The 12564-nt window shown below is 41.3% G+C and overlaps 1 protein-coding gene across 1 annotated transcript in view; it reads right to left on the bottom strand.

Annotated features, from left to right (window-relative positions):
- Positions 1-12564, bottom strand: part of nfixb (nuclear factor I/Xb) — a 177922-nt gene that overhangs the window by 9041 nt on the left and 156317 nt on the right. The window contains 3 exon segments of the mRNA XM_055036242.1: positions 1667-1758; positions 6374-6521; positions 7347-7522. Coding sequence (XP_054892217.1) covers positions 1667-1758; positions 6374-6521; positions 7347-7522 — 416 coding nt within the window.

Genomic DNA, 12564 nt, shown 5'->3' with positions numbered 1-12564 from the left:
CTCCAAGCAAGACCCGTCTCAAATTCAAGATCAACCGGCTATGACATCATGTCTGGTCACCCGGGGTAACGAGACGGCCGAGACTTTGAAGCGGGCTGAAAACTCGGGTTCCCTACACCAGGGTCTATAGATGCGGGGGCCCGCCTGGGAGCACTGTGGGGCCCTCCGAAGGTCGGAGGATGAGATGACAAAAATAAATACATTTTTTAATTCAAATTTTTTTTGGAATTTTTTTTTCTGTCAATCTTTTGTTTAACTCTAAAACATAAGTAACAAAAACTGATTTAAATGTTACTTCTGGTGCTCGTTTTCTACTGTAGCTCACAGGAAATGGAAAGGTTTCCGATAAGGACGCCTCTGTAAAAACCACAAAAACTGTGGGAATAAAATTTTTAAAAAATGATGTGATTAATATAAAAGATCACGTTTTCTTATGATCAAAAAGAAGGAATTGTGATAAAAAAAAATTGTATTATCTGGTAACAATTCATGGTCATCTAAAATCTGATCACACAATGCAGCATTTCTGCTAAATGAATGTAATAATTATTGAATAATGACAAAAGAGGTTGATGCTCTTTGGGGACCAAGGCTTGGGAGGCTCTGCACTGTTTGGGATCTTGTTTCTTTTCTCTTCTGGTTGTAAAGCAACACACTTGCCACTAGAGGGCATAAGAAGGCCACAGCTGGTAGCTGAAGCTTTCCGTGCAGCCTGACCTCTAGTCACCACGTAGACACTTTCGCCCCAAACCTCTCTGCTATTTTGTGAAGACCTGAGTTTTTATCCTGCTTAAACGCAACAGAGTGCAAATCATCCCAGCTCTAAAGACCCGTGGAATATTTGCAACATTCAGGACGTGCTAGCGAATTTCAGTAACGGTAGAAAAAAAAAAAAAACGAAATACTGACGGGGCAAATGAGTGAAAATGGCACAAAGAAGTGAAACTGAGAGGAGCAGAAACGAAAAGCAAGACAAAGCGAGAGAACGAAGGGCAGAGAAATAAGGGAGGGAATCCTGAGATGGTTTCCATGTGTGGAGGTGCGGGGCTGAGCTGGCTCCAGGCGGGTGTGGTTAGACACTAATGAGAAAAGTACTGGTGGTAATGGTGGAGGCACAAGGAGAGGGGAGGAGAAGGGGTTGGGGGGGGGAGATGCAGAACGGCGATTTTTAAGAAAGCGCAGAAGGTGAAAGAGGCGAACAGTAAAAAGAGGAGAATTAAATATGAGCGAGCAAAGTTTGAGGGATGAAGTAGGTGAAGTGGAAAAGTGGGGGATCGGGTGGAGCAGGGATAGGGAAAGGTAGAGGGAGAGAACGAGGGGAAAACAAAAAAAAAGGCAGTGAGGGGAAAAGGGCCGTCTGCCTTGAGGGCAGGCTGCGTACATGCCAAATAAACAGTTGAGCACATATGGTAAACCACACACGTACAGTAAAATACAGATGTACAAATGCACACTGATGGTGCGCTGTGGGTTGGTGTAACTGGAGAGGTGGAGGAAACCCTGCAGCAGGTTTCTCAGAGCGAGGGAGTAAGGAACTCTGGCTCACATCCACTCATTTAATACGTTTCCTGAGTTTCACCAGTAATTACAGTGGAGGCAGATGAGCTTCCTCTAACGGTTTAACCATGGAGAGTGGTTCTGGGAGTGGACATCCCTCACAGCTTACCTGTGTCTGCTGCGGGATGTTCAGAAAGTTGTTGTCCCGTGATCCGATGCCGACAAACCTGTTGGGAGCTGTGGCGCCTGGCGTGGAGTATGCTGTGGAAACAGAGCACACACCACGCTGGACATAAGTGACCTTTCGAGTAACCGGCCCCGCAACGTCAAGTTCAATCCTGTCCAATTTGGTGTATTTATATAGAGCCGAGTTACAACAGATGTTATCTCCAGGCACTTTCCAAAAGCAGGCCAGAATTACTGCATGTACCGTAAAAATCCTGACTAGACAGTCCAATCACAGCCTCAGTCAGATCCAACTGCATCTAGCACAATTTGACCTTAATTATAAGACTGGATAAGAAACGTCGGTTCATGTGACGCCAAATGCCAGTGGATTGACTAAAGCAACAGTTTACACTTTACTAGCTGAACTGATTCACTTCAACGTTTTTCACTCCAAGATTCCTGGGCAGCCTTAGAGAGCTGCCCGGTCTTCTGCCCACAATATCTTTTCTACGCATCACATTAGGACAAGCACTAACAAGTTGTACTTTTATTTCATAAATGAGACACTGATCACGTATTGAGATGAAAATTTGGGGAGTAACATAAGTTTAACAACTACATTTGTAGAGGCAAAAATAAAAGTTACACATTCGATCAGGAGACGGTTCCAAAACGTACTTGACTCAAATGTACCACTTTTACAGCTAATTTTCCTTCCTATTTTAACATGTAACCACAAAAGATTCTTTTGACTCACAAGCAGTTATAATCAGAGCAGCGTGGTACTAAATATGCTGCATGAAAACAGCTTAAAAAAAAACGCCAGACATTTAGGGGGTTCATCTTCATGAGTTTATTGTCAAAAATCTATATAGTTAAGACACAAACAAAAATGCAGATTTTCTCCAACTTGATATAGAATTGGTTTCAAAAATGTTCTGGATGTTTAAGATATATATATATATATATATTTTTTTTTTTTTAACTGCAATGCATGTTTCATTACTCTGTAATATTTTTTGGAGCTATTCAAGCCTGAACATCAAATATAAATTTAGCATTTTTCCAGACTATTTGAGAATGCATAGGAACCATGCTTTCTTGAACGTTTGAGAGGGTGATGTTTATTCGCGGTAATGCTAGTGCTACTGTTAATGCTACGGCCTTGCAAAACTAATTTAGCTTGATGACAGGAAAAATGACACAATTAGCAGAACGAAAACTTAATGCTAACCTAACCCTAACTCATAATACTATTTTGTTTCATCTCAACATAAACATTTAACTAACCAAATATGCATCCTTGACATGAAGCTTAAAATATGCAGCAAGATTCTATTGAAAGGGGAAAAAAATGGATGAATGTAAATGTATTGTTTTATTTGGCAGGTTTTGAGGGCCGTTTTTCCACCCATTTCCAGAACTTTCTGCTAGCTGAACCGTCTCAGCTAGCTGTCATACCTTAGCAGGACTGATCGTTACAGATGGACTGTTGAGGTCAGTAGTGTAATAAAATAGTTTTATTATAATAGTTTTATGTAAAGGTGTGCAATCTGTTTCTGCCTGTATGAATGCTGCTTTCTTGGTGAAAGTCTTAGCAAGTGCTATGTTCTTGTCTGTATGTTGTAATGCTAATGCTAGGACTACATGAAACCAAGATGAGAATAAGAATTGCAAAAAAATGCAAACTTAATTAAAAACAGACATCTAGTAGCTAAACAATTCCTCAATTTTAACTTTTATTTTATTTCGGAATAAAAATGTTCCCTACTTGCTGCGTTCTACTGTCACCTTTGATACTTGCTAGCTTTCCTGCCTGTGGCATTTATCGTAGAGCCACTAAGGTACACAAAAAAAACAAAACCTGCCTGTTTGCGGTGTTCATTTTACATGAGCTTTAGGTGTTCTGAGAATTAACAGTATTCAAGACTTAGGTTGTAGCCAGTCAAAAGTCATAGCAGATGGTTTTTTGTGAATACCTACAGTGTGTCTCTGTTAGCATTCAGGTTGTTGGGAAATCTGTATTACAGTCTTCCTTTTTAATGAATTCAAATGGTAATCTTTTATTTATCTTTTTTATTTACCCTCTCTTGTTCTCTGATGTCTCTGGCACCATAAAACCCAGAATTGCCTTATTATACAGTGTGCGATACACTAACAGCCCACCAGCTGATCCTTTTGCTGAGAAATCTGGTGTCCATTTAGTACGCCAGTCATAAAATGTCATCTCTGCTTTTGTTTCTTTATACTCAGATACACCGTGGCAAACTTTACAGCACTGCGGACGCAGCGTTAGCAGCCATTAGCCAACATCTGGAAGTCATCAGCAAATTGCACAGTTCTCCATTTATTCTCCACACACCACAAATTTATTTCACTCTGACGGACACTATTTCTCCAAATTCTTGGCCCCTTCTTTCGCTCTGACACTTCTTAGAATAACTCTAAAGCTGCGGCCTTCTGTGCGCTGCTGCATTTTACCTTTTAGATTGCTGTAGCAAAAGAAAAAAGAAAAAGAAAAAGAACCCACATATGGAGACAAACCTTTCCAAGCTTTTCCTGCTCTCTATAAAACTATAATAATGAAACTATCTCGTTCTAAGATGGTTCATTGACTTCTAAAATTGTTATCTATAAATTTGGTAGAAAGATGGAGGCAAAAATATAACACACCACAAATTTTGTTTTGAGTATGCAAATTAGCTAAATTAGGCATAAGTGAGCAAAACTCCAACCAATAAATTTAAGTGCATCCATCCTTGGTATGCATAGAAAACACAAAACTTGCACTTTTCTGTTACCTCAGTGGCATTAAACCAGGAAGTGGCTTGAGAGGAATTTGCAGGACTAGTCTAGAAGGGGTTAGCTAGTCAGGCTATCTGCTCAGGTTTGCAGCCGGTTGGTAGGCAGACATACGGCATTTCTCATAGTTCTGTTTTAAAAAAGTGTTTTTAAATAGTCTTTAGCATCCTCACCATGACTGACTTTGTCTTTCTTGCCCAGAAATATTTTCAAACCTGCAAATTTGTCCTTTTTGGTAAACAAGGACAATGTCTAGAGACAGTTTCAGCCCACTGAGGGTTACTGTACAGCAACAAGTGGCAAAGGGGCACCATGTAATTCTCAATGTTACACACAACCAGAGACAAACCAGGTCACTCCAGTATTTTAATCTTCATCTGATTAAAACCGCCCTGAACTGTTGGGTTGTTATGACGGGAAAAAATTGAGCAATTTCAAACCACGAAACTTTGAAACACCTAGACGACGGTAACCGACCCATTTCTAATTTTAGAATCTTATTTTACACATTTCTGTCAACATTTCATACTGTCCTGAGAGAAGTCTTTTCAATATTCAACCGATACAAACACACTTGCAGATGATTGACGAAGAGTTCATCTCTGGAGTCTAAGGTTATGCTCTGTAGATCAGAGTTTAATAAAAGTTACAGAATGCAGCTTCACATATTTCATAAATATAACTTTAAAGATAAAGCAAAGACACAAAGAGAACATCTGTTAAATTCCATAACTAGTATGTACTGACTGCTTAGGGTACTTAAGTAGTTAATAAATAAGCTACAAATGAAAGTAAATGAGACCAGTGAACTTGGTTTTAATGAAGTACTGCTACGCATATCATTGAGGTCAGTAAAACCCACTGGAAATGTTTGTCATAATCTGATATGCAAACTCAGATCTCCCTGGGTGACGAACTCTGCGCTGAGAGATGGAACACAGCTGAATCCTGACGCCGAGGATCAGTCGGGGATATTTAAAACCAACTGGCATCAACGTCTCTGACAAATTTAGGGCAGTTTGAGGTTCCCCCACGGACTCCAGAGACCTAAACTTACTGAAGGACTCGGGGAAGCTGTGTGCAGACTTTATGTGGTCTGTTTGTGTGCAGGAAAGGGAGGAAGGACAGCAATGAGAGACACAGGAAGGAAGGTGCAGTATACATCCATGTGTTTCTAAGAATTGAAATAACATACAAAAGACATTCAAGACTTGCAGACGCTGACTGGGGGTGAGGGCAGGGAGGAAAACACTAGCTTTGAAGAACAGCTAAAAGTTGGAAAATAAAAGAAAGGTGCTCCATCCAGTGCCCCTCTACCGTAAGACTGGCAGACATGTTTTTCATCACTCCCTTACCTTAAAAGCTTGACTTATTCTTCCTGTTTCACTCTCACCAAGCAAAGGAATCCACAAAAATTCCACTAACGTCCCAGTTTCTGCTTTGGAGTCCACAAAACATAACTGCCCTAAATTTGTGCCCCTCTGGAGACAGTAAGTCAACACTCGAAATCTGACAGTTTGCCGATGAGTCCTTTTAGGGAGGAAAAGAGGAAACAGAGCAGCAATGACGCTTTCGCAGCATGACACGTGGAGTGGCTTCAACTTGTGGTGCCACCACCACAACTCAAGGGGCCTAATAAAAAGCCATGTGGAGTGCCACACGTGTCTGTAATGACACATAGTCAAAACCTCTGAGGGCCTGGGACTACACCTTATTTTCTCTGCTGGTTTCCAAATTCTTCTGGAAGGAAGGGAAAGTGAGATGCTGGAAACACAATTATGGCACGAGGTCGGAGGAGGAACAACACGACACTGGTCTTTTGTCACTAGAGGGAGGTTTCTCTCTTTTCTTTTCTTTTCTTTTTTTCTTGTGTTACTTTGCAAACGGTCTCTGCGGGGTCACTTACACGGAGATGCGGGCGAGGAGAGTCCGCCGTCAGGGGGCGTGCTGTTGGGTTTAGAGTCGGGCATGGGGAGGGGCACTGGGCGGGCCACTGGGGGAGGTGGAGGCAGCAAGAAGGAGCCTGGCATTTTGCTCTGGCCGCTCCCGTTCGGCTGCGGACAACACAAATAGGGTCAAGAGGGCGGCATGCGACAACCCGCAGACACGGAATGGAAAAGGGGAGCGGCTCAAGAAGGCCGGGCCCAAAATATAAACAAATTCATGACGGAAGGAGGAAGAGATGGGGGGGAAAAAAACAACAACTAAGGGAATGAGGTATGCGGACGCCATCTTTAATGAGGGTGTGAAAAATAATAGCCACCACAAGAAGTGATTTGGTGCGGGACCAGGTTCCGCCGAGGCGGTCCGCGTTGGGTGAAGGAGGTTGTGGAGGCAGTGAGAGAACTCTTTGACTGGGCTCATCCATCAGATGGCAAGAAATCAAAAGCATGGGAGAACACTCGTCTACACAATCACAACACCACCAACCAACGGTATCAAAACCCAATCAACCAAACGGCAACTGAAATCGAAACAGCTAGAGATGAAGACAGCAACACGATGACACAACACAGGACTGGTGTGCTCGACTTGAAGCGTGCCGTGACTGAGTCCCTCTCGTGCTGATGGTTGTAAGCTTCTGAGGGGGGGGTTGGGTGGAGCAAAAGAAAGAAATGGACAAGAGGAAGAGCGGGGAAGTCGTCAGGGTCCGGAACAGGAAACAGCAAAAATGACACAGACAAGACAGTACGAAGATTTCTAGCCCAGCTGACTGAACCAGTGTCTGGTGTGTTGTGCTTGTGGGTGTGTCTCTGGTGGTGTGAGTCCTCATGATGTGAGAGGTAATTGGTGCTATCTTTAATTTTCCATCAACCTGCCTGCGTGCTTTTCCGTGTTTCAGGCGGCTGCTGCAGGTAGCAGCGTCCCTCCTGCCTTACCTGTCCGGCGGCCTGCCCTGAGCCATCGGCACAGACGAACTGCACAAATTCCTTCAGGGGGTCCTGTCCGGGGTGGTGGTGGTATCGTATGGTGGGGTGGGTGAAGTAGGGGCTAGACTGCTGGATGATGGAGGGGGACGGGAAGTGTAGGGCCGAGGCCGAAGCACGGGGACTCCCTGCGAACACAGACATTGGCGTTAGTCGGACAGAGGCTGGGAAGGATAAAATAAAGATGCGAGAGGCAGACGCCTTTAAAATGAAACACAAAGATCAGGTGATGAATGAGTGACAGCAAGAATGACGCAAACTTTTACAGATGTCTTTTTTTTCCAGCGAGACATGAAAGTATACCAGTCTCCTGAATGTAAACGAGGCGACATTTAGAGGTCATTGTGGAGTGCTTAAAGCCGTTTCACATTCCACTTGATCCAAGAGAGACTTCAGCATACACACTTCATTACAATCAACAATAAATAAAAAAATCAGGATAATGACTTTTTGTAAAAAGATTTTTCAAAGTTACAAAAATTCAGAGGAGCAAAACCAGGCATCATGACTTGGTAATGATGAGCGACGCCCACAGGGCGGTTCAGAAACTCTGCAATTGGTGTGAACTACTCAGTTCAATGTGTCACCTAGAAACCTAGCTTAATCCGTCTTTACTATCTCTGTTACTGGTATATGAAAACCCTATTTGAAAAAAAAAAAAAACAATTATGGAGGTAAGTAATCTGTTAGAATATCCAAATGCAATCCACTGCGTCATTGTTGGAAAAGTACGTTGACACTTTTTCAACAAATATAGCAACATATTTGTTGCTATAGTTCCAACAAAATGTAGCAACTAAATTTAGTTACTTTAGTTGCTACATATATTTAAATGAAAACCTTTTTATGGCATCTTAACAAAACACTGAACTTTGAATGTGTGTGAGATCTACAACGTGCCAGGAGTTGGTTGATTCCTGAGTCCTGGACATAAGGCCTATATCTATTAGTAAACCTGATTTGTATTAACTTCCCCCTTCCCCCCCTCCACTCCATCACAAGCCCACCAGCACCTTGCCCCAGGCTGCCTGCTCCAAAGAGAAGTCATCTTCCTGCTCCTATAGTCTACGATACTAATCCCTTTACAAACTGGGAGAAGGCCAAGTGCAGGGGGTATGTGGGTGGGTTCAAAACAGGAGGAGGGGAATGGAGGGACAGAAAGGATACAGCTCTTATCTCCCTCTGTGACTTTCCTCCTAATCTCCCCTTTCCCCAAAACCCCCCATCCATCACAAAACGGGAATGCTTTATTTATGAGTTCTTGTACATTTAAACCAGCAGCGTTTAAAAAATGACTTTATCAGTCTCATACAGCAAATCAGAACTAAAATCTAGTGTGAAGGAAGGAAATCAAAAAGAAATGGCAGGAGGAATAGAATGAGTAGCGGAAAGGGAGACATTTTTATCCCATTCTAAAAATTGTGGGTAAGATGAGGGAAATCATCAAGGAGGAGGAAGAGAGGATATTTTATCAAGACTTTGATTTGGACCTACATGTTTAAATTCTAATCGAAAACGAATAGGAAGACATCCCACAGGAGTTTGTGACTGCGGCCAATCACAGTAGACAGGTGAACACGCACTGATGGATCAGACACAATATCATAAAGAGAGGCGTCCCGGGCAAAACGGACAATTTTATGTAGTCGAGTTACTTTGCTTAAATCAAAATCACATTTGAAGTGAGCCGTTTCGTTCAGTTTCTTGTCAGATCAGACCAATTTAGTCACACAAACGTGTAAAAGACAACTCTGCCTTTCGTCGAAACAATGTAAAAATATGACTAAAAAATGAAAGATGACAAGACATCAATAAAGAACACATATGTGATTGAAAGGTGGTCAGAGTTAATCAAAGTCGAGGCATTTTTCTGGGCTAAATACAGAAAAAGAAAAGGCAAATCTTAAACAGCCGTAGAAACATCCATGCTTGTCCAGAATTTATGCATTTACTCCATGTGTAACAAAAGCTAAACTACTTGAAGTTTATGCTAAATATTGCCACCAACATCACACTCCTTTCACTACTTTGTTCTTATCAACATCTAAAGATCAACACATACTTTAGATGATGGCATTATTTTGTTCTTACAGGGAAGTTCCTCGAGTTTCTTCTTAGGAGTTTTATACTTTAGTTCTTGTAAACTATAAAATGTTCTTGCCGGCAGGAACTTTGTTCACGTTCGTGCCACTTTGAGTTCAGAGAATCAATTCATCTGCACTTACCCATCACTTTTCAGGTTCTTGTGATGTGAAACAAACAAAAGGTTTCAGAAATCCTTCCAAACCATCGTTTTCCAATATAATGCAGACTTTCCCAACGAAAACCAACTTAGCCTGGTGGGAGGGGGCGTGAAGGCAGTCCACCCTATTTTAGTGTTGAAAAATGTTGAAACATTGAGACCAACCGGCAAACCTAACTTAATCTGTATTTACTGTCAATGTTACTGGTGTACAAAAACCCAGTTTAAATTATAACAAACAAAGCTCAGCCTGCCTGGCAGGGGAGCGAGTTCAGTCTGGTGGCCCGTCAGGCTGATTATACACTGGAGGAAATGCTGTAATGTGACATTTACGTTGTATTAGTCAAAGAAACGTGTTTATTCAAAAACAACAACAAAAAAGGAAAATTGCAAAAATGCAGAGCTTCAGGATCAAATGGATCTAATTCTACAAATGTATCACTCGGGGACAGGCTATAAGAAATTACACCCACACACGCACTTATATATATAAACACACAAAAAGTGCCCCTCACTATATTGATAGTCATGGCCTTGCTAATGGGATTAGACAGTACAGTTCTAGAACTATGTTATACTTGGTCTTTAATAATTTGGTAAATAAATAGTTATTATTCAATGACTTCTTGAAAACAAGCATTTCAGAAAGGTTCATTCTGTGTAAGAAGATTCAGGGGTGTGTCAAAAATATTAGTGGCCAAAATAAAAGTCCCAGAAAGGTGAAGAGCCGTTCCTTTAAATGATGCGACTGATTGCGGCACCGTGACGGCAACACGTTCCTTCGCTGCAGCATTTTTTTTTTTTTTGCACCATCCCAATAATCCGCCTGCCACCAAATTCCTGTGGAGCCCGTCTGACATGCAGAACAACAACAGCGCTTATGATGTGGTAAGCACTTTCACACTAAGCGAGGCTCCAAACGCAACGTTGAAGTTTGCCTGCAAAGAAATCATAATTGTATATCAAAAACTAATAATAAAAAAGAAAAAAAAAGCAACAACAACCAAAAAAAAGCACACTGCAGCTTACCACCACAGTGTGGTGGTGAGAGGTTCGGGGATGGGGGGTAAGCAGGGGGTTGTCCCGCGATGGTGTGAACGGGCGTCCGTCCGCACGCAAAGCGCCGAGATCAGATTCGCCGTACTCGCGTCTGGAGAGGCGCGGGGGGAACGTCAACAACCGCAGGGGAGTGAATAATGACACAGTGGTCAACCTCATCGCCTCACATCTGCTCCACGGCTTAAAAATGCTTTGAAGCTTCGCTGCAGAACTAAAGCACATGTGTAATTATCCACAATGAGCTCCTTCATTGGGTGAGTTTACAAAAGAAAAGCTGGGAACGTCTCATAGTTGGTCTGCGCTGTGGTTTGAATAAATTAATAAAAACAGGGGAGAGATGATTTATGCCCATAACTTCTTCGCTGCGATAGAGCCGGGTCAGAATTGGGGGCGTTTCGACACAGGAATCGGACAAGAACCGCATTAAGTCGGTTAGCACGCTCGCAGTTGCGCTGCTGATAATGAATTTGAAGAGCTGTGGTCTTTGGCAGTCACTTTGGATGTTTTTTGGGTTGCTTTTTTTTTTTTTTTTGCTAGAATATTGGCACCAGTGAAGGGGGGAGCCTTGAGAGATTATGCGAAAATAAATATGCAGAATTCACAGAGGACTAATTAAAAGCAAACAGAGTAAACAGAAGCAGCAGAAGATGAAATGTTCTGACTTTTTGTTTCGTATTGTGAGCAAGGCTCTCTCCAGAGGCCGGCACGTCTTCGATTCCGGTGTAATCCAAACGTTTCTCTCTTTAAAATCCCCGTTCGTCCGTTTAGTCAAGCAAAATTTCTGCTAACAATTTGAGATGTCAGGCTCCGGCTGACGGGATGACGGAATAATTATGACATCATCTGGGCTATTTGGTTTCAATTAGCTCATCAAAAAAACCTGACATGTAGTACACGTCTGTTCTACGGGAGAAAAAAAAAAGTGATCAGAGTTTAAAACTCTGCTGTATTAAAATAAGTGGAGAATTGACATAAATTTTCTCCTATTCAAGTAAAGTAGTAGAATAAAATGTTCATTCACTAATTCTATCAAACTGCAAAAATCTGCTCAACCAATCAAAGACAACGCCATGGAAACCTCTCAAACTTGTCCAGTTTGATTTTTTCTTCCTTTCTTTTAGGAAAAGAAGGAAGGAGTTCTGCAAGTGTTGCAATCCGAAGAGCTATTTTTATTTTCAGTCCAGGTCCGTAAAACTCTTTCATAGCTGTGAATATTACTTAAAAAAAAAAAAAAAAACAAAAAGTCAACTTGGAGCATTTGATAAGCATCTACCACAAGAAATGAGTTGATATTTTAAAACGAACCGCCTTTTTATTTCTTCTTTTAGGTTTTATGACCGAAAACTTTAATAAAAATGTGATGTATTTTTTTTCAATGGGATCTTGATGTTTGTGGATAATTATGTAAAAAAATAAAAATAAAACTATATAGTTTCAATCTAATTGCTAGAGAAACAGATAAAAATGTTTCTACTTTTCAAATTTGGTGCAATTATTCCGTAAAAAGTCAAAAAAAAAAAAAAAAAAACTAAACACCTGCATTTATTATAATATCTATATATTTTAAAAAATTGTCGATTTCTTTTTCATATTTAGTTTTAGTTTCCAAAGGAACGTAGAAGAATTCCAATGTGGTTACATAATAATGTGCTGATGAATTCTGCTCTGATGCAACATCTTCATACTGAAGCACGGTGGTGGCAGCATCACGATGAGATGATTCTTGCCCAAAGAGATTGTTTAGAGTTCATTGAAAGATGGACAGAGCTAAAAATGGGTCAATTTTGAAAACAAACCTACAGAAGTGTGTGCTCGAATGGCCTAGTCAAAGTCTAGAAGACTGAAATTTGTTAGAGAATCGGGGGGCTG

This window comes from Poeciliopsis prolifica, unplaced genomic scaffold (assembly GCF_027474105.1).
Source record: "Poeciliopsis prolifica strain line A6 unplaced genomic scaffold, Auburn_PproV2 SCAFFOLD010, whole genome shotgun sequence".
NCBI lineage: Eukaryota > Metazoa > Chordata > Actinopteri > Cyprinodontiformes > Poeciliidae > Poeciliopsis > Poeciliopsis prolifica.
The sequence above is the reverse complement of the archived record's forward strand: the minus strand, read 5'-3'. Positions and strand labels throughout refer to the sequence as shown.